General features: G+C 40.2%; 2 protein-coding genes across 5 annotated transcripts; both read right to left on the reverse strand.

Annotated features, from left to right (window-relative positions):
- Window positions 1–1,345: 1,345 nt before the first annotated feature.
- On the reverse strand, window positions 1,346–6,252 carry LOC116258653 (alpha,alpha-trehalose-phosphate synthase [UDP-forming] 6-like). 4 transcript variants are annotated; one of them, XM_031635930.2, is made up of 5 exons: window positions 6,115–6,216; window positions 5,938–5,951; window positions 2,749–5,119; window positions 2,295–2,568; window positions 1,346–2,124 (listed from the first exon to the last, which is right to left on the reverse strand). In XM_031635930.2, exons 3-5 carry the CDS (start codon window positions 4,734–4,736, stop codon window positions 1,828–1,830), a joined length of 2,559 nt encoding a protein of 852 aa, XP_031491790.1. In that variant the 5' UTR covers window positions 4,737–5,119; window positions 5,938–5,951; window positions 6,115–6,216; the 3' UTR covers window positions 1,346–1,827. The 4 variants fall into 4 exon arrangements, with proteins under 4 accessions (XP_031491790.1, XP_031491788.1, XP_031491789.1 ...); XM_031635928.2 differs by lacking the exon at window positions 5,938–5,951 and having other exon boundaries at window positions 6,115–6,252; XM_031635929.2 differs by lacking the exon at window positions 6,115–6,216 and having other exon boundaries at window positions 5,938–6,084.
- An 11,447-nt stretch (window positions 6,253–17,699) lies between these two features.
- Window positions 17,700–26,630, reverse strand: LOC116258902 (NADH dehydrogenase [ubiquinone] iron-sulfur protein 1, mitochondrial). The gene is made up of 5 exons (XM_031636350.2): window positions 26,058–26,630; window positions 25,252–25,498; window positions 22,529–22,823; window positions 20,037–20,411; window positions 17,700–18,897 (listed from the first exon to the last, which is right to left on the reverse strand). The coding sequence occupies exons 1-5, from the start codon at window positions 26,509–26,511 to the stop codon at window positions 17,983–17,985; spliced, it is 2,286 nt and encodes a 761-aa protein (XP_031492210.1). The 5' UTR covers window positions 26,512–26,630; the 3' UTR covers window positions 17,700–17,982.
- Between the last annotated feature and the right edge of the window lie 1,349 nt (window positions 26,631–27,979).

Below are 27,979 nucleotides of genomic sequence, written 5' to 3' on the forward strand. Positions count from 1 at the left end.
CGATGAGTACGACTGACATGAAAGCACAATAAAGATGAGCTCGAATGAATTTAAGAGAGGGAAAGAGAGAGAGAAAGTGCAGATGCAGAGAGAGAAAGAGATGAGAAGTCAGGATACAGTTTCACCGTGCATACTATAGCAACATTATGTGAAGCGTGACGTAGACTAACTTTCAAAATGCCCCAACTCTTCCTGTTGCGTCATCTCTATCCCCAAAGGGTAGAGCTAATTCAGTTAAGAGAATTGCCAACTAGAAAGATACAGGAAAACATGGGTAACTCTTGGAAATTAAACTCCAATCGAACAGAGGTCTCAAGTCAGGATGCTGCACATCGCTGCAGATAAAAGGATAGCGAGGAGGTGGCGAGCTTCTGTCCACGCCCGTAGAAGAACAGAACAAACCGGCCATCAACAAGAGAGTTGGACCCCTTTCACTAAGAGCGGCACCAAGCCATGTAGAAACAGAACCTGATTTCTGAAACAAATCCAACTTGAAAATAACTTGGACCAAAGTTACTGGAAGTTCCTGAGACACCGAACCCACGCGCTGACAAAACCAAACAAGTGAGATGTGACTTGTTGCACTTGGCATAGGCTCAGGCTCCTCTTGCAGACTTGCGCCTTAAAAAGAACTCAGAAGCAGCCCTAAGATGCTTGAAGAGCCACATGGAGTTGGGACAGGCAACTGACGATGTTGTGACCTGTGAGAAGTTCATAGAATTAACACCTGTAGGATGAGATAATGGGCAGATGGAGAACCCCCAAGAAAAAAAAAAATCAGAGATAGAATCCACTCTGACCCACCACCAACAGATTATTCCAAATACGGCGTCAGACAGACAAAGTTCAACGAATTGTAGCCGCTCTTCGCATCACCAAAACAGTTCAAGATTGAATTAACTCCGATAATCGAATGTTGAATTTACCATGAAGAACCCGGCAGATTCACCTTGGGAAAATACTCACCTCCTCACTGGATCAAAAATATTCCAGTCAAAAGCCAGTCAAGATCTCCCTGTACAACGCCAAACCACTGAAGGGATGGCTTCCAGGGGATCTGAACATTAAAGTCCAAGAGAAAAAAAAAATGCAACGTGCTGGAGAAGGTAGTAACGCAGAAGAACCATTAAAAACGATTAGCGAGACAGAAAGGGACTCGAAGATACAAAATACAAAGTAATGTGGCGAAAACGCCGTGTCAAACCCAATTACGACACAATCACTCACAAACAGATTAGTCTATAATGGAAATGGAAGCAATAGCATCCAAATGTACGACTCAGAAAACAGCAGTGACGCCATTCATGACAAATCACAAGAGTAGCGGCTCAAATTTCCCCTCGTATAAAGCTGTAATAAAGTCCATGTCAACATCCAATATAAGGGAAGTTCCACTGAAACAACTATGCTTGCAAGCTTTTCTATAATACTTTTGAGAAACTGATCAAGCTACAAAAAGGAGAAAATATGTATCCGACTATCAGTAAAGTACAAAGACACCAAAACCTTCCTAGGAAAAGTACATAATTTACATCACAATAGATGTGCCGTGAGTGACATCGAGATCCTGTTTACAGCATCCAAAATGTAACTGTAAAATATCAAGGCGCACCATGCAAACCAAAATTTTCCCCGCGCAACAGCAGAGTAACCTTTGAAGCCAATTGAAGCTCATCCACGATGGCTCATCTAAACCAAATGCTTGTCAATGAAGGTAAAAGCCTAACAAGATTCTTGTGCCAATCGTCTTTCAAAATCGAAACTCCCTGGACAAGCATCAAAGATGAGGGAGTTATCCCTTCCTGCTGGCTTGTGATTAAGGGTGTGTTATGAAGGGGAAATTCTGGGCCCTTGGTCTGAAACTGAAGCAAGGCTCTGAAGCATTCTCACAATCTCTGTAGTATCATCCAAGTAATACTTGGCCTTACTAGGCTTCCGTCCAACGGTACATGCAAACACTTCTGTTGAAGGAGACAACGTCGAACCAACCATGGCTTTAGAGATCACCTCAAACATATCTTCATCAGATCTGTCATCCCCAATACATAGAACAAAATCTGGCACCATGCCCCTTTGTAGCATTGTTGAGAGAAGGCGATCAGCCACAAGCCCCTTGCTAACACCCTGCACAATAACAAGAAAAAGATTAAGTAAAAACGTGTCTAGCCTTATTCCAAGTAAACTTAGCACCTGTTCTTGCGGAGATCCTCTCAGATACAAGGGACAGTTTCAGTTTCAGGAAGCAACAACTAATGTTCTGGACAAACTATGATATAGAGGAGAATTATGCTAACCTGTGGCTTAACCTCCACTAGGTTCTGCCCACGCTTGACAGAAACTGGCTCATTAGCAAGAACACCTTCAAGGTGATCCAGAAGTTCCTTAGCTTGGCATGATCCAAAATCTGGATCAGCATCCTCATAGTGCCAAACCACAGCACTTTCTTTGGTTTCTATAGTTGAACCATCAGTTGTCTCAGTGTACAACTTCATCACAGGTTCTGCAATCTGCTTCCAGTCAAAATCTGTAACAGGAACGCATGTTTCCCATTCTGATTCACGTTTCAACCTATGCACAAGTACAACAAATATATCAGTCCAGTTCACATTATATGCACAAAAGGTTCAGACGATGTACTAACCAATATTCAGATTGACATTACACGCTTAAAACAGAGATGCTGCAACCTAGGTAAAATGATGAAAAAAAACCTAATCAAAAGGAAGACAGCCATTAAAATCTAGGCACCTTAGAAAATATCCATGTTCTGCAGCAATTCCAAGCTTTTCACAGGGAGAAAACCATTCACCAAGAGTAGTCCTGTCCTTGGCACTGACAAGAAATACTAAATTGCTCAGGTCTCTACATAAGCTGTTTAGGATATCTATTGAATTAGGGCTGGGAGTCTTATTAATTGATGCCTGTGGCATCATGGTGCCATCATAATCAAGAAGAATTGCTCTGTTCTTCGTTCGCTTATAAGCAGATACTATGTGCTCTACTGAAAGCTTCCGGAAATTTGGATCAAGTGCAACAACCCTGAAACCCAACCCAAAACCAATACCCCAACACCTGCGGCGTGCATGTTCTCCACAATTTCTTTGCAAATCTTGGAGGAAACTGTGAGCCCAATAACCAACATCATGAGTGCTTACATATCTATAATGTTTCTCATGCCTCAACTGCTTCTCTGCTTCAGCCATAACAAGAGCAGAATCCATTGCATCAGCTACTGCATCTATGTTCCAGGGGTTCACTCGAATGGCACCACTTAACGAAGGAGAACATCCAATGAACTCAGAAACAACAAGCATGCTCTTTTTGGGGGTTGATGGACTTGACCTTAAGATCTTATCCAGCCTTTCATTACTTTGCCTACAGATGATATACTCGTAAGGAATGAGATTCATTCCATCCCTGACTGCTGTTACAAGACAACATTCAGCAACTACATAGTATGCAAGTCTCTCATAGAACTGAAGAGGTTTATCAATCAGCACCACAGGCTCATATCCAGGCCTTCCAAAGTTCTCGTTGATTCTCTTTGCCGTTGTGAAAGTCTCTGTCTGCACTTCCTTTACATCCTTCCCTCGGCCCCTAGCAGGATTAGCAATCTGTACCAAGACCACCTTGCCTCTGCACTCTGGATGCTGGATAAGCAACTGCTCCATTGCCAGAAGCTTGAGGCTTATGCCCTTAAATATATCCATGTCATCCACACCAAGTAACATGGTTCTGTGGCGGAACTGTTCCACAAGCTCAGACACTTTAGCTTCAGTCTCTGGAAGACTAAGCACCGATTGAAGCTGGCCCATGTGAATGCCCACTGGGAGAATCTTGATGCTCACAGTGCGTCCATAGTATTCAAGTCCAATATAGCCCCGCTTTGACTCATAAGAAAGGCCAAGCATTCTTCCACAACAAGAAAGGAAATGCCTAGCATAATCAAACGTGTGAAATCCAATCAAATCAGAATTTAGGAGGGCTCTGAGAATCTCTTCCCGAACAGGCAGAGTTCTATAAATTTCTGAAGATGGAAAAGGGCTGTGGAGAAAGAAACCAAGTTTTACACGGTTGAATCTCTTCCTTAGAAATGTGGGCAACACCATCAAATGATAATCATGCACCCAGACAAAATCATCCTCTGGATTTATGACTTCCAGAATTTTATCTGCAAATATCTTATTAACAGAGACATACGCCTGCCACAAAGAGCGATCAAATCGACCCCCAAGATCAGGTGAAAGAGGAAGCATGTAGTGAAACAGAGGCCAAAGTTGTTGCTTGCAGAAACCATGATAGAACCTGCTGAAAAGATCAGGTGAAATGAAAGCAGCAACACATTTAAAAGTCTCCAGCAGGTACTGAGAGACCTCATCTTGTTCACTGATAGGAATATCCTCCTTAAGACAACCAACATAAATGACCTCAGCATCCTCCCCCAGGCCATCTTTCAGCTGCAAAAGAAGGGAATCTTTATCCAAACTAAAATTCCATCCTTTGTTGTCCAGTGCTCTTCGTGCTCGTATGGGCAGCATATTTGCAACAATGATTATACGTTCCTGGACTATGGATGAAGGAGGATCAGAACTCACGCTATTGCATGCATCATCATCTATGTCAGACATAATTCCAGCAACTGTCATTACTCTGGGAATTCTTCTACCCACACGGCCAAATGATGGAGAATCCCCAGAAGCAAGTTCCAAAAGGTTTGAATATGATCTAGATACCATGTTCAACTGGATAATAGGAATGATCACCAATCACAATAAATTCCAATAGGATACTTCGATAAAAAATTGGATCTCCTCTAACAAATTGTAGAACAAATTATCCGCTGTGATCTTCAAGGCATCCACAACGTGATGGCACAAGCACACCCCAAAGTTAAATTATCACAAAAATCGACATACGTTCTCACATGTTGAAGAAGCACAAGTGCTCCATAAAGCTCAGACCCACTGTCAACTTGTAAACCTCGATGTGCAGCGTAGCAAGAAGGATTCTCAAATCTGGTTGCCTCCACTGACTTCCTCTTGGGATAAAGCAACTCAAATTCCATTAACTGGAACTCCAGGCTGAGTGAGGCACCACCGATTGGATTAATTTATGTACCCTAGAATTAAGTAGCATAGAAACATGGATAACATTAAATGATCTCCAGATATGATCTGAATCCTCAAGAATGAAAGTTTGAAAATTTAAAACACAAGTGAAAAGCGATATCTCTATGACTCTGTGTCTCGTGGTATTAGAAAACGACGAAATTTCGCAAAAAAAAAAAAAAAAAAACACCGGATTGAGAATATATATTCTCATAAAGGTTAGGAAAGCAATGATAGTCGATATGAACCAGTAAATCACCATCTTCAGAAATTAGGAAGACGGCAAAATCCCAACTCAGAGACGGCAACGCACGAAATATGTCCGCAGATCCACCAGAGGTAACTGGAAAAGCAAAAGGACTAACAGGTTCCCTACTGTACAGGCAAAACAAAGATCCTCAATACTCTGAATATTGTGAAGTACTCAACACAAACAAAACAAGACGATGACTCATAACGAACGTACGAACCGTTATCTCAAAGGTAGACGATCTGCTGGTCATAACGCAAAAGAAAGCTTTACATCTATGATGAGGGCGTTCCAGTTCCATCTCATTCAGAGATGAAAAAAAACTGAAGAAAAAACTAATGGGTCACGCAATCTCATTTATTAACTGAAACAGTAAAACACCTGAACCAGATTCCCCCACAGAAAGGCATACCAGGAGCCCATTAAGAACAAAATCCGAATCAAAAACTCAGGAGGAGTCGCAGCGACCAATCCCGACCAACGGAATCATTCGGCAGCCGAAAAAAACAGAGAAAGCAAAAATGGTTCCACTACCCTTCTTATATAAGAAGAAGGCACGAAAAGAGTGATCTGGCACACCTGATTCAAACCAGCTTCAGAGAGAAAGAGGGATGGATAATCCAACCCCCACAGACACCAAGCCGGAACCAACGAGAGAAGAAGAGGAAGGAAACAAGAAATGGAAATCACAAACTGAAAGCAATCTCACAACTGAAGATGAAAGAAAGAAGAAAAAGCCAACTAGAAACCATTTACCTTTCCAGACAACGATATCTCCGACTCCAGACGAAAATCAGGTCAACACCCAACTCTCTCTCCCTCAACTCGACACCGGAAAACCCTACTTTTTTCTTGACTCCTTTTACTTTCTTCACTTTCATATTTATACCTAGCCTTCATTAAAATAACAATTATCCAGATAATTTTTAAGTTATTTTTAATTCTTTTCCGCTGTTTTTAAAAAACTTTTTCCGAAGGCAACGTTTATGTTTATCCCCCACCCCACCCGACCGAGGGCCAGAGAAAAGCAAGCAGACGCGCCCCCAGCCGGAAGCGTCATGGCCGTCGGAAGAAGGCGGCAATGAATGCTGCGCCGTTTGTGGGCCCCCACTGCCACTGACTTCACCGAGCTCAGCTGGCCACCATATGCTTCCGATGACGTGTTTCCCTCCTACTGGCCGACCCGAAAAGCTCAATGCCCCGCGACCCGTTTCTACTATCCGTTCCGTACTCCACGCTCGGCCTCATCCGAATGCTTCCCCCATCTCAACCCTTTCTTCCTCCTTTAATTACAGGATTGCCTTGGCGTCGGCAATTGTGAAAAATATCGCTTCCATTCGTCAATCTCGTGCTGTTCTTGGAAATAAATATCGTTTAATTTGACCATGTTAAGCGAGATGCCTTTAAATACAGAATTAGCCACTTAACTTTTTAAATCGAAGGTTTTAATCCACCTGTTAAGTTAACGCGTCTGTTGGTCGGGGTGATAGGATCGCCGGAAAAGACCTAAAGTTTCAATTCCTTTGCCATATCGCGCTCTTTGAAATGGAAGCATTAAGTTTTCCAAAATCGTGCAAGAATATGGTAAGGCAGCCCAAGAAGAACGAACACTGTCTGCATATGATGAGTTTGTACTTTTTCTTTCACGTCTTAAATGGAAGATGGCGATGAGATATTGAATGGTTATCGAGTTGTGTAAATATCACAATAAAAGTCAAGGATTTGTACAAATATATATATATATATATATATATCCTGGTTTGAATTATACGAAATATAAAAAATACGAGATGGAAAACGTCTGAGAAGATTATAAAAATTGTGCCAACAAGTACATTGTATTCAACTCATTTTCGTCACCACAAACTCAAGTAATAATGAAATACAAAATGTTTCAACTGTATTGAGGAAGCAAAGTCAGGGCTGACCACTCGATTCGAATCTAAGGCCCACTGGCGACGACTCAATGGGCCTTTCGCCAGTTAATTTTTTCTTATGACGAGGAATCTTTCATTAAAGACAAGGACCACTTAATGGGCCAGATCGAGCGTACTGAAGAAGAGAAAGCCAAGACCCTTAGCTCACTCAGCCTTGTTGAAATGCATAGAATTTGTTCAAACCAGTTGCTTTCAATCAATGCTATTGGGACAGATGCTGTGTTAGAGTCCAAGACTACTTCCGAACCCACGTGATCACGCGGCCTGGGCACCCTTTAATTTGGGTGTTTCGCACCTTTTGCTGAGCGAAACTTGGGGTTCGAACGGGAGACAGGTTACTTATGGGCCACCTTTTAATTTCCTTTTTTTTTTTTTTGAAAAAATAACCATATTCAATTGAAACACTCTACCAACCCAGCTTGTCAACTCACAAAAGGGATCGGAAACTTATATCATTTGTTTTGAAGCTACTTATTTTTATGAACAAGCTGGAGTTAGGCATACCTCCCTACTATATTAATATGACAACTAAGATGGTACGTCGAGTTTTTATTCATAATCAACTTCAACTTGAAGGCATTGCCAGTTTATGCACAACGAAGAAAAAAAGACTGACACAGAAATTTAAGATAAAAAACAGGAGTTGGATGAAAAAAGAATTAGTAACTTAAATGGTGCTGCGTATCAAGTTCATAAACGTATGTTTTTTTTTTTTTTATAATTTTATTGCAAGATTTCACATTCAATCATATTCATTTGACGCAATGGATTTCCTTGAGTGACTTCATACGTGACAACAGTTTTTTTGGATTTATACAAGCGCGAAACGTTCATGGCGTGGCAGCAAGGATTCGCGACCAGGGTTCGGGCTCTTTCGGTTAAAAGGGAAAAGTGTGGGGGCACGTTGGTAAATTGCGCAGGAGGACGACCCCCGTAGAGACAGCTCAGCACAGGTAGATTTTTTTTGTTTTGAGCGATGACGTGTGAGGGTTATGCCACGCTGGACATCGAGTGGGGCCCCGAGGGTGCCATCGGTGGTTGGTGCCTTTCATCCTCCCGTCAGTCTGTGGGGCCCACCAAACCGGTGAAAAGCGGGAGGGTCGCGGATTTTGACACGTCACGCAAAAATCTCGCGACGCCGTAAGATGCGCCAACTAAGCTACTGAGATCGGGACGCGTGTCGAGCAAACCGAGCGGGACGAGTCAGTCAACTCGTGCCGAGGCGAGGGTGGAAAGATATCCTTTTCATTGGAAATGACTTTTTTACCCTCTGGGCGATGCCACGCTTTGTATTTCCTGTGCTCGTGTATATCTATGTCCCCCCTCAACAAATCAGATTGGAATTAGACGTATATCAGTTTTTTCAGATGTTTATTTATTTACATTTAAATTTAGTTAAAAAATTATATACAATACGATATTTATTGAAAACCACATTCAATCTGAATTTCAACCCAAATCTGAACTTGAATCCATATCCGAATTCAATCTATATTCTTATCGGATAACAAATTCTTTTTTTCTGGAGAATCTAAATAAGGTATATTGACATCCCCAGGTTTTAACATGACTAATACCTCCACTTTCACTGCCTACATTTGTTTTGTTTGTAGGAAGTTGATGCATATGAGAATCGAACTAGGGACTAGCTTTCTACCATCATCAAGATTTTGATAACTCAATCGATTAGGAGGGACATAATTACCAGCGTATTAAGAAGCATTATTGCATGCAACCAGAGAAGAGAAAGCCAACCGTGCTAAGATGGGCAAGAGGACTATCTTGTAATTAATTCATATGACAATGTCTTATTATGTCCACCTTGTTTAAGCATTGACAGAATTAAGAGAATTGAGTTTCCATTTCTTTGTCTCCCCAAATGCAAAAAAAGATAAAAGATGAGAAGATAAGAAAAGGACAGGAAGCATGCACCTTCACACTGAGGTGAAAACGAAGCATTTGAGAAAAAATAAAAATAAAAAAATTTGCATAGGGAATTGAAAGATGGGGGTGTGTGGTCAACTGCATTATATTAAACCCCACACCCCACCACACCATTCACTGCACCATGCAGAAGAAAAAAAAAAAAAAAAAAAACTTTTGATAATGTAATTGGCACTATTCATATTCGATGGAGATTAATTATATCACAGGCAGGCATGATAAACTAATAATAAAATATGAAAGTTGTGGATAAGGAGGACCATATGGGGGAGAGAAAGAGGAGCCCACAATGAGGGCTCACATGATCATTGTGAATCCAATAAAATATTATGTTGATTTTTAATGCCACAATGATGGTTCTTAAGCATTCCCATGTTTTTTATTTTTCTTTTAATGGCGGATTAGGGTTAGGTGAACCAAATTGCCAGATTATGCTAAGGAGAGGCGCCCCCTGTATTGATCTAAATACTAAAGCATGAAGGCTTGGCTATGCGTAAGATGGATTAGTTTGTTGGTATTTTAATGAAGTGGGATTTAGATTGGACATCCTGCTGAATTGCATCAAAAAGGTTGGAATCCGAGTAACAATTGGATTGTATACAAATTTAGATTGAATTCAGACTTAGATTCAAATTTAATTTTGAATAAATATCAGACCGGTATCCAAGAACCACATATCATAACTTTTTTTGGTATCTAATGCATATTTAAAAGTCAGATTTGAATTGGGATATGAAAATAAAAGTTGGTTTCGGTTTTTATTTGGATTGTGAATATGAAAAGCTGATTTGAGTTATTGTATGAGATTTTCTTTCATTCGCATCGCCAAATTGAATATTGTAGAAAGGGGATCAGATTCAAAGTCTAATTTCGATCGGTTGACGTATGGTATCCTTCTTTTTATCCGTTTATGAATGAGCTGATGATATTCTTACTCTACAATGTTGTTGTTGTTGCGTGTTGCAACTCTACCGTTGAATCAACATACGTTCAATGTTGAGTTTCTAAACTAAACGCAAAACACTTTAACACATGGCATGAAAGCAGGGCGATATACACGAAGCAAGTTTAATTAATGGGGAGGGATAAGATTAAATATGGAAAATCTCCTCCACCGATAACTTTTTAGAAGTGGTCCATTCTTAGACCATAGACCATGTTCAAATTGGTCTGTATCTTATTTTTTTTCTTTTTTTCTTTTTTCCTTTTTGTGTGTGCGCAATGTTGGTAGTTCTATAAAAAAAAAAAAAAAAAAAAAAAATTCAAACGAAAACTTTCTGCCATCGTGGTTAAATTATGTCCTTGGCATAAAACCTAGAAAAAAATGGTACCAAAAACTTTTTCTAAATAATTTTTTATGTTTTCCAAAAATTTAATTGGCATACCAGTGATTATGAGTTCACTTTGGCATTACTTTTCATAAAGTATTTCATTCTAGCGTTCAGTTGAAAGTGAAAGTACGATACTAGGTCTGCTTTTGGTACACCAAAATGATACACTGTTTTTAACCAGTCTTACCTTAATTTCCTCAAAATGAACGAAAGTAATCAGTTTTAACATATTTTTCATTAAATAAATTTAAATGGTTAAATGAATTAAAGAAACAAAACTTTTGTAGGTTCTGCCCAAGGTACACCTGTTCAGGCTCTTATATACACACAAACATACATTATATATATTTGTGTGTATGTGTCAGAACTGGAGAACAAAGTGCAGTAAGAGTCGTTCACAATTATAAGAAGGAGCCTCCCGAGGTGATTGAAGAGCATATGAAATTAAACTTTTTGTAAAGAAATGGGCGTGCCTAAATACCTGAGAAAACTGTAGTTTCTATATTACCACCACCGTAGTTGCCATATTTTTAATAGAATAAACAAAAAACTTCATATGCCACCATTGTTTAAAATTTTCAATTCACTTTGTAAATGCTTTCCAGTTAACTTCTTAGTACCTGCCCATATGTCATTGGCCCTGCTCCAACTTTGTTGATTCTCAATTTTGAATATTCTTGTTTTCTCTCTCTCTCTCTCTCTCTCTCTCTCTCTCTCTATATATATATATATATATATATATATATATATATATATATATATATATATATATATATATATAGGAACAGAGCCACTTTCACTCCTGCAGCAAGTTCCTGTTTTTTTCTTTAGGAGATTGGGGTAAACATGGTGGCTCATACGGGGGAGTCAAGACATGGGACTTTAAAGAGTCCCCAACTCTCTCCTCTTTCTCTTCCAAATTCAGGTTCGATCCAGATTGATCGGCTTCATGACTCGAATAATACCAGCATGTGTTATGAATTCCATAAATTATGTATCAATCTCCTTCTTTGTAATGGTTCCTATCAAGATGATGGCCAATTAGAGGGGCAAGAGCCAGTGGGGGCGCAGGGGCCAAGGTGCCCCACCACTACCCACCCACCCCCCTTTCCCCCTCCACCAAAAAAAAAAAAAAAAAATCATTTAACGTATATAATTTTTTGAAAAATTGTATTTTAGCCCTTGTTAAAATTTTGAAACTGTATTCCAGCCCTTCTCGTAAAAAATATCTGGTTCCATCCCTTGCCCATTATAAATTGATCTGGCAACATTAAAACCCTGTGAATTGTTTTATGGATTCTCTGATCAATTTTGGTAATGATTCACAAGCTGATAAAATCTCGAGTTAGTTTTTCTAGAATTGATTGACACATACATATACACATACGTACATACATGAAAGTCGAGGAGATAATGAACTCCAATTTGAAGGTATAGACTCATTCGTTTGCTTCTCATGTGAATTTGAAAAGTGATTTCTGTAGCAAAGTGACAGATGGCCAAATATAATAATTGTTGCATTACGGCCCAACCGTAGAACAGGTGGATTCTTAAGTTGGGTTAGGTGGATCTCCAACCAAGTGAAGCAGTTTGGGTATGAAAGCCTCTGCTTTCTTTTACCTTTGTTGACGTCCTAAGACTTATCCACATACAAGTGGATAAATCTCTTCTCTTCTCAGACAACCAACATCTGTTCTTTTTCATAAATTTTACCCTAAACTTTGTAGCAGAAGCATGGAACAGTAACAAACTGTTACTCTTAATGTATAATAAACGTGTAAAATATTTGTTGAAACTTGTAAAATGCTTTCCCTCGTGCTAAAAAGATGAGCCATTGACCTCCGCAGTGTAATGATTTAAAATGTGAAACAACTCTTCTTGCCAAGCAAAACGCCTCCCCTAGGAGAGACGACACCACCATTATGCACCTGACCACACCAAAAAATTATGGCTTTTTCGTGCATCTAATTAAGGCCGGACATGTGTTCATGCCGAATGTTATCAGGGCCAGGCTGACTATATATATATATATATATATATATATAAGAGAGAGAGAGAGAGCGAGAGAGAGAGCATTATTTGTGAAGCCAATAAAAAATAGACGATGACGTTATGCCGCCAATCGGAAAAAAGAAAGATCTTCACACTGTGAAGGGAACGAATTTATTGGTTCCATATTGTGGAGCAATGAAAATTAATTCAATGCTTATCTGAGGAATATGTACCTAAAGCTCCCAAAAGGCTATTGGCTTTTTGACATTATATGGGATTAGATTTTAGAACGGGTGATGTGTGTTATTGGCGTGAGAAGAGAAGATAGGATTATGCCCCTGCATTTTTATGCTGTGTGCTAAAAGAAAAGGAATATTACAATGTGATAATGTGAGATTATTATCATTCCCCACCCTGTTTCTTCCAGCACAACGCTTGTGTCGTCCCCTCCACCAAAATCTCACCCCAAGCAAAGGAATGAACAAATTCCTTTGAGAAATGTTGAAGGTTCCTCCCATGAATGGATGCTAATGTGTTTGATCTGATCTGGCTCCGATCCTATTAGATCAGATAAGATCCCCACATTTTTCAATAATTGAGAGACTGAGAGATCTACAAGTACCTTGAGAAAGTCGGGGTTTCTAATCAGTTTTTAAAACCTAGTTCGTCTGTTCGGGTGGCAAGCGCGAAACAACATTTTCTAATGAAAAATTTAAGGGGTGCCAAGTTATACATAAAAATTTTGGAAGTAAAAAATGGTTTTGTATAAATCCGGCTTTGATCGTTAAACGTCATTTTGAAGGCAAAACCAATCTCACAGTTCACCAGAGGCAGAGCATAATAGGAATTGCAACTAGTGTCTATCTTCTTCTGTTAATGTGCTTGTCCGTTTGGAACATTCTTATAATGAAAAATCCATCGTTATCTCTTCTATTTGTGCTGATTGTGACTCTCTCTTTTCTCTCTTGTACGTCTTCCCACTTTTAGGAATGCATATGGCATTTTGGGATATGAAGAAAAGCTAATCATCAAATTGGTGCTTCTTTTCTCTTCTCACATTTTCAACATTTATTTCATCAACTACATGTTGGTGTGCTGACAGTGACATTAAAGAAGTAACTTTTTCAAAAGGTTTCATCACTACCCAATAACTGCAAGTGCTCCATTCACGCCTCGACAGAGTGATGCATTTAAGATCTTCAACTTGAGAAGGTTAAGATTTCAATTCCGATTGTGGCTACCTAATCACAGCTTAAGCATCGAAAGAAATCGTCAATAATTTCAACTTGTTGGCGACTGATTGGTCATTGGGTAGTTAATTTTTTCTTTTTAAATGAAATTTTATAGCTTAATTGTAAAATTGTGGGATAGGCACTAGCCTTTTCCTCCCTTCATGCATTATCTTTTTCATCGACAGTTGTTTCCACTGCTTTTCACATGTAAAGTAATGCGTTACATCGAAGGAGGGTTTTATTTTTGGTACAACAACCTTTTGTAATTCTTTTGTAGAAAGTGAGATGGGCATTAGCCTTTTATCTTCACGCAATACTTTGCCGTTGGATGCTTCTTCTTGAAGCATTCTAACGTAAATTAGCTGCCCGAAGAGTTTGACCTAACTGGTTGGGCCAGCGGCTGTTATAAGGTCAGCTGCGGGTTCGAATCTTGCGGCATCGACCTTGATAGGCCTTAAGGTTGGTGCCACTAACCTTGGGATTATAGGCTGTTCCATGGGTGACAAAGTCTCTTGGCCGAATGCAGTTTTCTTGGGATCTAAACCCAAAAAAAAAATTGCAAATTAGCCGATTTTAGCCGATTTTTTACATGAACAAGATTTTATTTGTTATATGGTGTGGATGCTGTCTGTATATGTTGCAATTACTTCTATCCAAGAAATGTTGTATGCAAATAGTATGAAGGCCTAGTCATACTTAAGAAAAGCCTAACTCTATAAGGAAATTTATATGTGGAAGAGTGTTTGAGGGCATTGGCCTGATCCGAAGATTGTTGCAAGAGTGTTTTAGGGCATCGGATGTTCACTCCTTTCAAATATATGAAATATTGGTAGATATATGATATTGCACTACTGAGTGGAGATCATGTAAGAGTGGATATCTAAGTACTGCTGTATGTCACCAGTTAATGGAGATGAGGTCTGGTCTCCATGTAGGAATGTGCCACAAACTTTGGAAGGGTGCATCTTCCACTAAGATATTTGGTGGTAGAAAGGAATCCGGATCACTTATGATGCCCTATAAATCTTCGCATGAAATCTTATGAGGTGGAGTAATGGGGGCACCTGAATGTGCATACAGTTTGAAGCTTGGCTTGGCATGGCTTGCATATATATATGTGGAATGAAATTTCAAAAGCATGATTTTTTCATAAATTTCTATGACTTGCATGTCCTACCATGTTTTTCTGTAATAAATACATACACCTATTAAGATTGCATAGCGCTAACCTAAACATAACTTCTTAGTTTATGAATCGTAAGTCATTTAGTTTGTTCATCATTCCAAAAAAAAGGTATTTAGTTTATTGATTATGTTATGTATGAAGTACCCATATTCTATTGTACCAACTCTTGTTTTCTCTTGCCAAATGAACCCTTTCTGACGCAATACTACTTTAAAATCGATTGATATTTTAGCTCCCACGTTTTACCTATGACAATTTGGCTTAGGTTAAAATTTTGCTTAATTTCCTTGCAAATTTATTTCTTTAAAAATTTAGAAAAAACAACATAAGAAAAGGAGAGCTTAACTTTTTCTCTTACCATCCCCAAACGGCCGCTTCTAAAGAAAGTGTGCTAAATATTAAATTATCTGATGCTTTAAATGAAAGGAATGCGATGGCTTGTGCTGCAGGCGGTAAAGATTTTTTATGATTATTTTGTTTTATTGTTTTCTGGGGTGGGTCGGATGGACGATGTCGCTTTGTTCAAAGGTTTGCAGAGCGCCTGGTTTCATGAAACTGGTTGCTGGAATACGAAGAGCTGCCATTACCGCCATCGCTAGCTGCGTCACATGGTACACGAAAAGAAGGGATACTTCTCCACGAATGCAACGCTCACATTGATGATGACCAAAAGAAGAAAACTCTTCAGGCGAGGGCCAGAAGTAGGAGTCTGTGCCCGTGTTGACGATGGTGGTTTTGGCCTCACCTCACCTCCTCCAAACGCCTACCGGCCTTCGCGTCCCTACCGGCCACCTTGAAATCTGAGCTTCTTCCCCTCGGTTCCCCGTGACGGTGCCTCGACTTTTCTCCCGCAACCGGCTTGGATGGTGTGTAAACTCACGTCCTCAGAGTTGCTTGGGTTTGAGGTTGCTGGCCAGAAGCTGCTTCCTCCTCTTTCATGGTTTCTTGTTTTTTCCCTTTCCCTTCTTCTCGAGGGCGGCTATGTGTACAAAAAAATTATGTACAACCAAAATACTTTTATTAAAATGACAAAGAAAGACTTTTTAAAAAGATTTAAAAAATTTAAGGTACCCATTTTTTGTAAAACATTTTAAAAATACTCTCCAACCGCACCCCTTTTGGTGCATACTTTTATGCACTCAACTCGATCTCCCCTCTTTCCCCTTCTTCCCTTTTCTCTCATGCCGAAAAAAATTGCGAAGCTGAAGCACTGAAAGTAAAAGCAGCTAATCTTCCAAATTATTCCCGCCTTTGACACAGCAGGTTGTTGTAGCCTCAAAGGAAAATAGGACGAAGGAGATCCACCTCTTTTTAGGGCGGAGAACTCCACAAATACAGAAACGTCTACACCCTATAGAGGGCATTTGGTAACATGAATACTAACTAAGCATTACCAAGACTCCCATGCACGTCTACATCCTATAAAGGGCATTAGGTAACATGAACACTAATGAAACATTACCAAGAATCTGTCATGAAGATTAGGGGAAATTAGTGAAATACTGTGTTGTAGTGTTTCATAAATCCATTTCAGTATTTAGGACATATTCATAAAATAATGTGTTGTCAAATGCCTCCCAACAGCAGCACTATCACCACCTTTAATTTCAATTTGAAATTAAGAAAAAAGTAGAAACCTTTTACACTAGCATCGAATTTGAGATGTGCCAGACCTTAGACCAAGGTTTTGTTAAATAGGGACATGAGATCCCCGGACTTCAGAGCAGCAATGATGGCAAAATCAACGGATCTCACATCCACGGTGTGAGACTCCTTGCGCTGCATCTCAAATCCACACGGAAAGCTATATTGCGACTTGTAGTGCCATAGTCACATGACTTCACCTGATAATCTCTTTCATGCTAAGGGTTAGAGAGAGAGAGAGAGAGAGAGAGAGAATGAGAAGAAATATTCTTGATGTATATACCAAGGGCTTGAGAGATCGAGAGAGAGAGAGATAAAGCATGGCTGAAGGCTTGACAGAGTAAGAAACTCTCGGCCCATGGCAGCCAAGAGAGAGAAAGAGGGAGAGCAACTCACCAAACTTTTTGTGACAAACTCGACTCCCGTCATGAGGCAGCTGCCACTGGTGGGTAGCCATAGCAGAGACACACACAGAGAGAAAGAGAGAGAGAGAGATCCCAGCTTGTGAAGGCCTAGAGGTCCTCAAACATGCCCCTCGTTTTTGGGTCGGATCCGAGATCCCCAGGTCTAACCCGTCGGATGAGGTTCTCAAAACATGCCAATCGTTTCTGGGTCGGATCCGAGATCCTCAGGTCTAACCCGTCGGATGAGGTTCTCAAAACATGCCCCTCGTTTCTGGGTCGGATCCGAGATCCTCAGGTCTAACCCGTCGGATAGGGTTTCAAACATAGCCTTAGGTTAGGAACAGAAGCAGTCTGACCTCAGACGCAAGGGATCCCAGATCGGACCAAGCCTGAGGCTGTCTTGTAGATAAGCAGTACCAGCAAAATTGCCATAAGCATATATCACATACTAATACTGCGATCTTTTAATTCTAAGCAAAGAAGCAAACCATCTTGGGCAATACAAACTCATAACCTCCAAATACCTGTCTCGTCAAGATCCTCCTCCTCTTCAGGTACTTGCACAAATCTGCAGCCAGCAGCCCACCCTAGCCAGGTTCATCCTAGTGGCTTCATGGACCTTAAATTCCTAGCATTGCACGCAGAAGCATGACAATTTAGATACATGACAGTTCAGATAAGAAACACTTATTTTTAGGCACTTGCAATGCCAAAGCAATATAACACATGCATATTTAACATTGTTAATAATTAGCGAGCAGGTTAGCCATGGGCTCCACCAAAATCTCATGTCGAACATTACGCATGAAGTACTATAAATTCTTACAGCAAAAAATGGAAAAGTAAAAACAGGATGCACGCAGAGTGGTTGTTTCTCCAGATCCGCAAACCCTGAACTGGAACTGTCACCCACTCCAGCAGCTTGCTCTTATTCCAGCACGACAGCCAATGTTCTCAATACTGCTTCAAAAGCTGTGTGCTGCACTGCGCCATTATCTTTGACGCTCTGGTGATAGAATCCGTCATATAGAAGTTCTCCACAGCCTTATGGAATGGAGTCATGCTCAATTTCTGGGTGAATCCTGGCCTTAGCTTGTCTGGTGTTATTGGTGTAGTCGGCTCCCTCTCATCAACGTGGAACAGGTTAGGCGCTACTGTTTGCATACGAGCACGGAGGGCTGAAACACTGTCATATGGCAGCCTCAGACCTGCAACTTCAGACAGTGCCCTTATGATCTTCCAGTCATCCCTTGCATCCCCTACCGTTGGAACTGCTGGTGTAGTAAGTTGAGTACATCCTTCGGTGTTCTCATAGGTTCCTTCCTTCTCACTAAAGGCTGTGGCTGGAAGAATGACATTAGCCCGGTACACACTTCTGTCACCATGGTGACCCTGATACACAACAAATGCATCTCCAGGGATTTCATCCAAGTTTATGTCATCAGCACCAAGCAAATATACAAGCTTTGCAGACTTCATTCCCTTAGCTGAGTCGGGTCCAGGGACAAGGCCAAGATCAAGTGCAGCTGCCTGGGCAGCACTGAGAAGCAGGACATTGAATCCATTCCATTCAGGACGAATAACTTTCCCAAGATTGCAGACAGTTTCTAGGGAAGCAAATATAGCATCCTTGTCCTTGCGCTGGAAAACACCAGCACCCACAATTATTGCAGGTTTTTTAGCAGATAACAAGGTAGAGCAGAAAGGATGGCGACCCTCTGCAATTTGAAGGAGAGTTTCAGGGCTCGTGCCTAGGTGAGTATGATCATAGTTGAAGTCTGTAGCTGGGCCAATGTATGCAACCTTGGCCTGCACTGATGAAACAGCTTTTCTGATCCTTGCATTCACCATGGGAGCTTCAACTCTTGGCTGTCAATTTGAAATAGAAATGATAAGACAAGCATTGAAACTAACAATAAGCAACTCCTAACCAGTCCAATAGTTCCATCGATATGATTTTCATGGTAGGTTGTGGCAGTGAAAGCATGTGATAACTTATTTAACACTATTGCAGTGTTCAAAACAAGAGTACGCTTACACTTTTAGCTATCACACTGGATCTGGATCAAGATCAGATCCAGATCCTACCCATTTCTAAAAATCACTCTTAAAAATCTTTCCTAAATCCTAAACAGTGAACACCCAAGAATCTCCCATTTGTCCTCCCCCCTAAACCCTCCCTCTCCCCCTCCCCCATGATATAGTATGATCACCTAGCCATAGCAGTGCTCATATGCCCCTCCTCCACCTGTACTAGCTCTCTGCTCCAGCCTATGACGACCAGCAACTAACTCTGGCAACAGGCTTTAGCTGTCTGAGAGTAGGCAGCGACCTTCCATAATGCATTTTGCTTTTTTGTTTCGTTTTTGTTTTTCTTTACCTTCAACCATTACTTTGAGTTTCTTGTCCAATCAAACAAGGATTTGAATGACCTTTCCTGTTGTTTTCTGTACGTTTTAGGATTTGGGCAAGCAAGTTTTGCCTTTTTTTGTTTCAAAGCCTACTCTTCATTTTTTCATCGAGTTTTTGCTGTAACTTTTCCTTTATTCTTTTGCACTGTCACTCTTCTATTTTTCTGTACTTTACTTTGCTATGTCGTTTATCTTCTGTTTTACTGTTTACCTTTATCATTTCTTCATTTTCTGTATATTATCCATTTTGCACAACATTAGCCTGTTTATTGCATGATTTTATTTTTCAGTGTTCACCGCTCTGTTTTCGGTTAACTATTAAAAGAACATGTTTGCACCACGTGAATGTTCAGTATATTAAAACATTTTGCACATCATTAGCCTGTTTATTGCATGATTTTGTTTTTCAGTGTTCACAGATCTGTTTTCTGTTAACTATTAAAAGAATCATGTTTGGACCATATACCAATAGTAATAAGGCAATAGCAATAGAAGTGATAAAGTCTACCAGGGGAACTATTAGTCTATTAATGGTATTAAGTAGCACAGCTGCAAATATCAAAAGACAAAAAGGAGAAAAAGGTTGTAGTTCATTACCTGGGTACCAACCAAGAGGAAGACGTCTGCCTTCTCAAGGCCACTAATACTGGTATTCAAAAGGAATCCTGAGCGCAAATCAGCACAAGGATGTGTCCCATTTCCTTCACACCATACACTGTTGGAACCCATCCTATTCAATAGATCTTTTAGTGCCATCATTGATTCAGCATCAGACAGTTGACCAGCAATTCCCACAATTTCTTCAGGCTTGACTTGGTGGGCTACCTCTGCAACAACTGCAAGGGCATCTCGCCAATTCACAGGCTTAAATCGCCCATCAGGCCCACGAATCATGGGATCATTTAACCTTTGTCTCTTAAGACCATCATAACAAAATCGAGTTTTATCTGATAACCACTCCTCATTAATATCCTACAGATCAATCAAGGCGTTAAGAAAGTAAAGGATAAACCATGCATGCAGAAATAGGATTAATGAATTACTATACATGATTCCCGCCATTGATGTAAGATTCCCAATGGTAAAGGAACCGTTTGACAGACAGACAACTTCTTTTAACAAATTACATCAAAATTGTTGCCTTTACAAAATGAAACATGAGCACATAACCAACTTAGGATAACACATAACACTTGAGAAGCAAGACTCCGGGTATTTTCCTCAACAATTTCCATCTAAGGTGACATTGCATTATTGCAATGATGCCAAAGAATATTAAAACAAGATATTTCAAAGTTCACCACACTCCAAGGTGAAAGAAAACTCATGCTAAGTGGAAACTATTATTATCTTCAATAAAAGCTATTACCACCTGAAAAGCTCAGCATGTTCCTGTGTTTGAGTCAATTTTCCAAGATGGATCAAAAGTGCTCCCAACATAATTAAGAATGGGGGTCGATTAGCATGCTACAGGTGTTGTACCCATCCAGAGCACAGAACCTACAGTCTGTCCTGGGTTCCCAAAAAAAGAGAAAGCATAAGACTTAGCAAAGTTTCCTCACTATGGCACAATCTGAAAATTATTTTTTTGACCAATAAAAGTGTGGTATGAACAACGTAAACAGGTGACTAGTCAGGAAATTCTCTTTTACTGTATTGGAGCATTGAGATAATCAAGTAACTGGATGAATAAAAAGGTCTTGAGTCTCCAGACAGTGAATCAGACCTCCATGTTGAATGAATCATCCATAAGCAAATCAAGTACTTCCTATATCTCCACATTACTAGCAAATTTAGTAATAATGGACCAAGATATAGCCATATAGGAGACCAGTGCTGTACATAATGTTGTGCACCATGCAAGACATTACATTATGCAAGTAACATAGTGTACGCTATGATATCGTACACGCTTAAAACTGGTTTCATGGGTGTAATTATACTGGACTAGGTGAAACTATAGAGACCAGGTGTGACATAGAGATTTTCTATATTAACAGTGGTAGTGCACCAAGATATAGGACACACCACTGATGTACATAATGTGGAATATCACATGATACATTACATTGTGTACGTAACAACTGCCTAATAGCATATTTGTGGTCATCTAACAAACCTAACACCAGAACCAAAAGAAGGGACAAAATAAATGACAGGGTGCACCTCTTGAGTCAGCATGCCTAATACATCTAAAAGAAAAGAGAGGGGGCACACACAAACACACACACTCTTTTTCACTGCCTTTTATCTCTCTCTCACCTATCTTTCCTACTTTTTCCCTCAACCTCCCCCCCCAACCTTCTTTTGTCTCCTTTTCTCTCCGTAACCATCCTTACCAACTGTAAGATTGGTGGGATGCATCACACCCCTATGCCAAAAAAGCCAAAAACAAATAATAAGCGCATGAATCTCTTTGAGTCAGCAGGCCTGACACATTATAGAAGGGAGGGTGGCCTAGGAGGGACAAGTTAAGCAACACTGGACCATCACATACCTAGTTGCAGTTCCTGCCTATGTTCCATTAGAAAATGACATGGATAGGGAAAACATTACGGTTCCTTTATTAAGACATGTTAGCAACTCGAAAAGTAGAGACAAGGGTAAATAGATAAATACACATACACACACACACACACACACATATATATACCACATGAACACTGTCTCAAATACAAAACTCGAGTTACAGTTCTCATCATAATTAATTTATATTGTGATTGAGTTAATGGGATTGATGAAATTCAAAATAAAGAAAATTACTACTGAACAACAATCTAGGTGCATATAGGGCTTTTAAGTCCTTTTAACACAATATCATGTTGACACAGGACAGGGATGCCAGGAAGGATGATCACAAAGATCCAGCTTTTCATTAGTATGTTACCATATAGATAGCAGGCTAGCAACAGTAGGGAGCAGAAACAACAGTTGCAGTACCAATCAAGAAATGAGAACAGTATTGAAACCAAAAAGTTTCTACAATTATGTAAATTTAAGTTTTAAAAACAGTAAGAAACAACTGACTGGAAAGAAATGTATGAGCACAATATACAAGAAAAGTAGTAGAAAAGAGAGTCAAGTTGAACCTCATTCAATCGAGGAAGGATGCGCATAACTTCTGGGCCTCTACTATCAATCCTTATGTTTGAACCGACTGCATCTGTAACATCAATGCTCTCTGTACCCTTCAGTTCCCAGTTTCGAGCTTTAAAAGCAAAAGGTTTGGAGGTAAGGGCACCCACAGGGCAGATATCAATGACATTCCCAGAAAGTTCGCTGGTCATAAGCTTTTCCACATATGTTCCTATTTCTTCACCACTACCACGACCTAACATGCCAAGATCCTGAACTCCAGCAACTTCAGTTGCAAACCTTACACACCTGAGAAGGGTACATATTATTAATGGAATGGAGCTAAATGGTTATAAAAAGAGAGAGAATTATTCAGGGGAAAACGTAGAGGGATGTGGAAACTATTAGCTTCAAGATAAATCATAGAAAGAAACTACCAATCTCAACAAATCCAGTGACGTAAGAGAGTAGTTCCTGTCATAAATCTGCTTGCCTGATTTTTATAATTCTTCACAATACCCATCCTAAGTCAAGCTAATTATTTTCTGAACAACATGATAAGCATCAAATATTCAACTTCCATGAATGAAATAATAACTTAGATTTGTAACCAATAGTTTTTGTAACCTACATATAAAAAATAATTGGTGATGCTTGTACATTCTAAGGTTTGGATAAAATGGTGATATGACAATAATGTTGCTGTTGTTGTTGCTGCTTGTGAGTTGATAACAGCAACATGATCTTCCTCCTGGTCTTCTGCAGGTGTATCATTGTGTTCTAATGGTAGTTATCGACATGACACAAATAGCCTCAGACCAAAATCTCAGCAAGGTTCACCAATTTTTCATTACCGTTCAATATAGTCAACAAAAACATTTCTATAATGGGCAAAGATTTCACAAGACAAACAAGATCGGCGCTCCATATTCAAGCATGAGTACTTTCTTTAGAGCTCTTGAAGTTGGGCATGGAGAGAGTTCCCATTGACTGCTTTCGCGCTCTTGAATTACTAGATGAGAGAGCTCCCACAATGTACCCATTTGGTGACAACTGTCACCGTGTCACGGACCCTACATGATTTTGACAGAACAGTGTTGGGCATGGGAGAGGATCAGAGATCCATTCCTGCACAAGATATGCACAGGTTATACATGAAGGCCAGAACCCTAGTAGAAAGACCTTGTAGTATCTGCTGCTTGTCAAACTCCAAATGGTCCCAAAACAATTGAATAGTTTTACAGTTTATCATCCTCATTGTAATGACTTGGTCAAAACTTAACAAAGTGCCTTGTACAGAACATTCCAATGTGTAATGTAGCCAACTTCAGTTTGCACCTAAAAAGGTTATAAATGAGGACAACTAATGGTATCACAGATATGTCTATAAACCCTTGAAGCTTTCTGGAAATCTTTGATATAAAACTATACTTAAGTACTTCATACTTATGAGGTGTTATCCCCCCCCACCCCCCCCCCCCCCCCCACCCCATTTTTCTTAAGAAAGATGTACCATTGTGTGTTGAGCCCTAGCTTTGATAGCTGACATGGCTCTGACACCCAATATAATGACCTAGTTGGTCCAAACTGACCCAAATGCCTTGTATACCAGATCATGACCATCTGTTAATCAGCTTCAATTTGAACCTAACATATTACGAACAATGACAATCTATAGTAGAGCACCCAGCCTTATAAAGTATAAACCCCTAAAAATTTCTCAAAATCTTTGATATAAGACTATCCTCAAAAACTTTCGACAAGCACAATCTACCACTCTTAAAAATCAGGCATCCTGGACATGTTTGTTAGGCCCTATGTCCAAGTACTGAACCTAAGTTTTGAAACCAATTATAACGACCCAATCCAAAACTGACTCAAGTATCTGGTAGACAAGCACACAAGTCTACAAACTCCTGAAGATTTCTTAAAATCCTTGATACAGGAGTTACTCTTTAAGTCATTTGATACGTATGAGGTATCACACTCATCATGAAAAAGGTAAAATTGCATGAATTAGGTATCAAACAAATGAATATTGAACTTATGTGAATAAGATCTAAAAACATGACTAAACTAGCTTAGCAGAGTTCATGAAGTTGACATCTGCAGACTGTGGAGTTAGCCAAATTTAGAATACTAAAATGTATGCCATAGGATTAATCTAGTGTAATAGCATCCCCATCCAGCCCAGGTAATACATTTGAGCATGCCAATAGTATCTCGTAACAACCTAGTGCCACTTCAAGAAAATTTGGACTCCTAAACATGGAGCATACGGGTCAAATTGAAGTTATTATGCAAAAACGTAGACTGCCATGAAGAGGAAGCTATAAGAAAGAAAGCATCTCAACTTCGATGTCAACGATAGCAACTTAGAACAAATTTCAGTCAACTATAAAGTCAAAAAAGTATGCTTATGATGACTTGACAGTTGTAAGATATTAATAAAAGACGATTATCATTTCAGGCAAACTTCTATTGCTATTATTTAGTTGCCCTTGAGAATAAATAACTTGCAAATGCAACAAAATTGGAGTCAAACTTGAGGCAATAACTGAAGAAAAAAACAGCTTCCCCACATAAGAGCATTGCAACTGCTTGTTATCAACATTTGTACACAAGCATAAAAGATGAAAAAACGGTTGCCACACTAAACAGAGTACAACCCACCATCAAGAAATCAGAAACACGACAAAAAGAACGTCCAGTTTGCAGAAGTAAAGAGACCACATACCTTGTGCACTGGATACACCGAGTCATTACCGTCTTCACCAGAGGACCGAGATTCTTATCAACGACTGATCTCTTCATTTCTGTGAAACGGCCCCGATCGGATCCAAAGGCCATAGACTGATCCTGAAGATCACATTCCCCACCTTGATCGCAGATGGGACAATCCAAAGGATGGTTCATCAAGAGGAACTCCATAACCCCTTCCCTTGCCTTCTTCGCCACAGGAGTATTCGTCTTAATCTTCATCCCTGAATCCAACAAGAGAAAACAAAGTGACCCCACATGAGTACCAATTGTACCTGGCCCAATAGATATCTACGAGAAACAGAGAAAAAAAAAAGACATGCACCTCTTCAATCACTTGCTGTTATGCATGTAAAAATTCACCCTATAGAATCAACCACAACCACATCAAATTGACTAGTGCATATACGAGTAACCTCAAGAAACCCTAAAAGTCCCGGAACTTACTTCAGCAAATAACTCGTAGAAACATCCTTTTCTTTTTTTCTCATTCATCACTAGATTGCTATCCTTCAACGAACTACAGGCGACGGCAAATAAGACGATCGAAATCTTTGCTAAAAAATTCTATCCACCCGTCAGCGTTATCATACAATGAATAACCAATTGGGCACAACAAGGAATATGGATGGGGAAATGCGCTAAACAGCAAAATGTTTCTATAACTATCACTCTCGAAATTGTTATGGCTTCAACTACGGCGCATGGTGGAAAAGAAAAAAAAGAAAAAGAAAAAGAATTCCAAATTTTTCGCAGGATGGATCTCTGAAGAGTCGAACTCACCGGGTAGCGCAGGCATAGCACAAGAAGCGACCGGTTTCGGCGACTTCTCCACCTCGACCAAGCACATCCTGCAGTTCCCCGCGATCGAGAGACGGCTGTGGTAGCAGAACCGGGGGATGTCGACTCCGGCCACCTCGCACGCCTGCAAGACCGTCATCCCCTTGGGGATCTTCACGGGGTAACCATCGACGAACACCTCGATCGCGTCCTCCGGCTTCGCGAACTCAACCCTAGCGCCTCCGACCGGATTCCTCGGGGGAGGCGGCGGGGGAGCCGGCTCCTCGGCCGCTGTTGCCGCTGCCTCCGGCTTCTGAAGGGCCGGCCTCGAGTGGACGCGGCGAACCCCGGCGGCATTCTCTGTCAAAAGGGCCCTAGAAATGGGAGTCGGGAAGGACGAGAATCGGGAGAAGAGGAGGTTCCTGGAACGCTGGATCGCTCGAATGCCCACGCCCATCTCTCTACCGATCGGGATAATTCAACCCTTTTCCCGGTCAGTGCAAAAGAGTGCTCCAGTTTATATAGTAGGGGCGACTTGTTTACTTCTGGAAACCGGGAAAACGCCGGAATCTGACGTCCGGTGGCCATTCCAGAGAAGTAGGTTTCGGCGACCTAAAATTACCACATTGCACACGTACTTATCCAAAATGGACAGAGGAGCATCCCTCGCTTCAGGGACGTTTGAATCGGTGGAACCATCGAAACAGGAACGCCCCTGTTTCAGCCAGGAACTCAGGAAGCGCCTGAAACAAAGGACGTCGGAATGCAGGAACAAACCTGTCCGTGCGTTTGGTATTTGTTGGATCTGGCTAATGGAACAATAGATCTACTACCAATTCAAAAACTTTATTAATTGAGTTCGTTCAGTTGAAAGAGGCGATTGATGAACATGGGAATTCGTTGGAGATCTCCATATCTTCTAAGAATTAAGCAATTCAAATTTAAAGCTCATACACAATCATCACTGTCTTAAAGGTGGTTGGAGCAGCTCACTCACCATCAATGGTAGCTCTGGAACAATGTGAAATTGGCATCAGAGAAAGAGAGGTACAAGCAGAGATACAAGGAGTTCACAAGCAATATAATAAGTAGGGATCATATGAAAGCCTATTTCCCATAGAGGTCGAACTACTATGGATAGCAAATGTGAATTGTTGTTTGTTCTAATCGTCGCACAGAACACATTGTTCCAAGAAAAAACAATAGTAGACTTTGAGTTTGAGGCGTATTAATCCAATCCCAAATTAATTCTTCTGAAGTAAAATTTCGATCTAAAACTGATTACTTGCAAACAAAGGCTAAGAAGTTGTTTTGCATCGTCTACATAATGAAATGTGCTTAAGGTATACCAATTACCCAGTAGATCAGGTTCAGCTTGCGGAGCTCATTCTTGCGAGTTCGAACAATCTCTTTCATACAAGTCCCAACTCTGCATGCTTACTGAACAATCTCTTTCATAATTAGTGTTCCATACTTCACTCAAAATCTACTATCAGCTGATCATGAGGGCGATAAGATCGGCTCATTTGGATGTAAAAGTAGGTTTTGCAAGGAGAAGTGTTCACTGGTATTTAAGCTCAAAATATACTATCAGCTTATGGCCATAATGCCAGCTCATTTGGATCTGGAAGTGGGTTTTGCAAGGAGAAGGGTTCTCTGATTTCAAACCATTCAAGCAAGAAAAACATTTTCTATGTTCATGTATGTCCATACAAGAATAAAATCTCTCTTTCTATGAGTATGTTTTTTATAGCGATATTTTATTTTTGAAGGGACATTGAATTTCTTGTCTTCTATTGCCTTAAATATTTGCAACATTTTTTTGGTGTTGAAGATTGTTCAGTTTCACTTTCCTTTTAGAGTTTAGAATTTTTTCATTTGCCTTGTGCTTTGGGGAAAGGTTTGTAGTTTTGCTGGCCTTATTA

The sequence above is a fragment of the Nymphaea colorata genome, chromosome 8 (assembly GCF_008831285.2).
Source record: "Nymphaea colorata isolate Beijing-Zhang1983 chromosome 8, ASM883128v2, whole genome shotgun sequence".
Classification (NCBI taxonomy): Eukaryota; Viridiplantae; Streptophyta; class Magnoliopsida; order Nymphaeales; family Nymphaeaceae; genus Nymphaea; species Nymphaea colorata.

Coding starts and splice junctions, on each gene's coding strand:
- LOC116258653 (XM_031635928.2), bottom strand. CDS start 4,736: ATGGTATCTAGATCATATTCAAACCTTTTGGAACTTGCTTCTGGGGAT. Junction 2,569..2,748: donor GAACATGGATATTTTCTAAG/GTGCCTAGATTT, acceptor ACTTGTGCATAG/GTTGAAACGTGAATCAGAAT. Junction 2,125..2,294: donor TAGTGGAGGTTAAGCCACAG/GTTAGCATAATT, acceptor GTTATTGTGCAG/GGTGTTAGCAAGGGGCTTGT.
- LOC116258902 (XM_031636350.2), bottom strand. CDS start 26,511: ATGGGCGTGGGCATTCGAGCGATCCAGCGTTCCAGGAACCTCCTCTTC. Junction 25,499..26,057: donor TGCTATGCCTGCGCTACCCG/GTGAGTTCGACT, acceptor TGTTGGATTCAG/GGATGAAGATTAAGACGAAT. Junction 22,824..25,251: donor CGGTGTATCCAGTGCACAAG/GTATGTGGTCTC, acceptor TACCCTTCTCAG/GTGTGTAAGGTTTGCAACTG.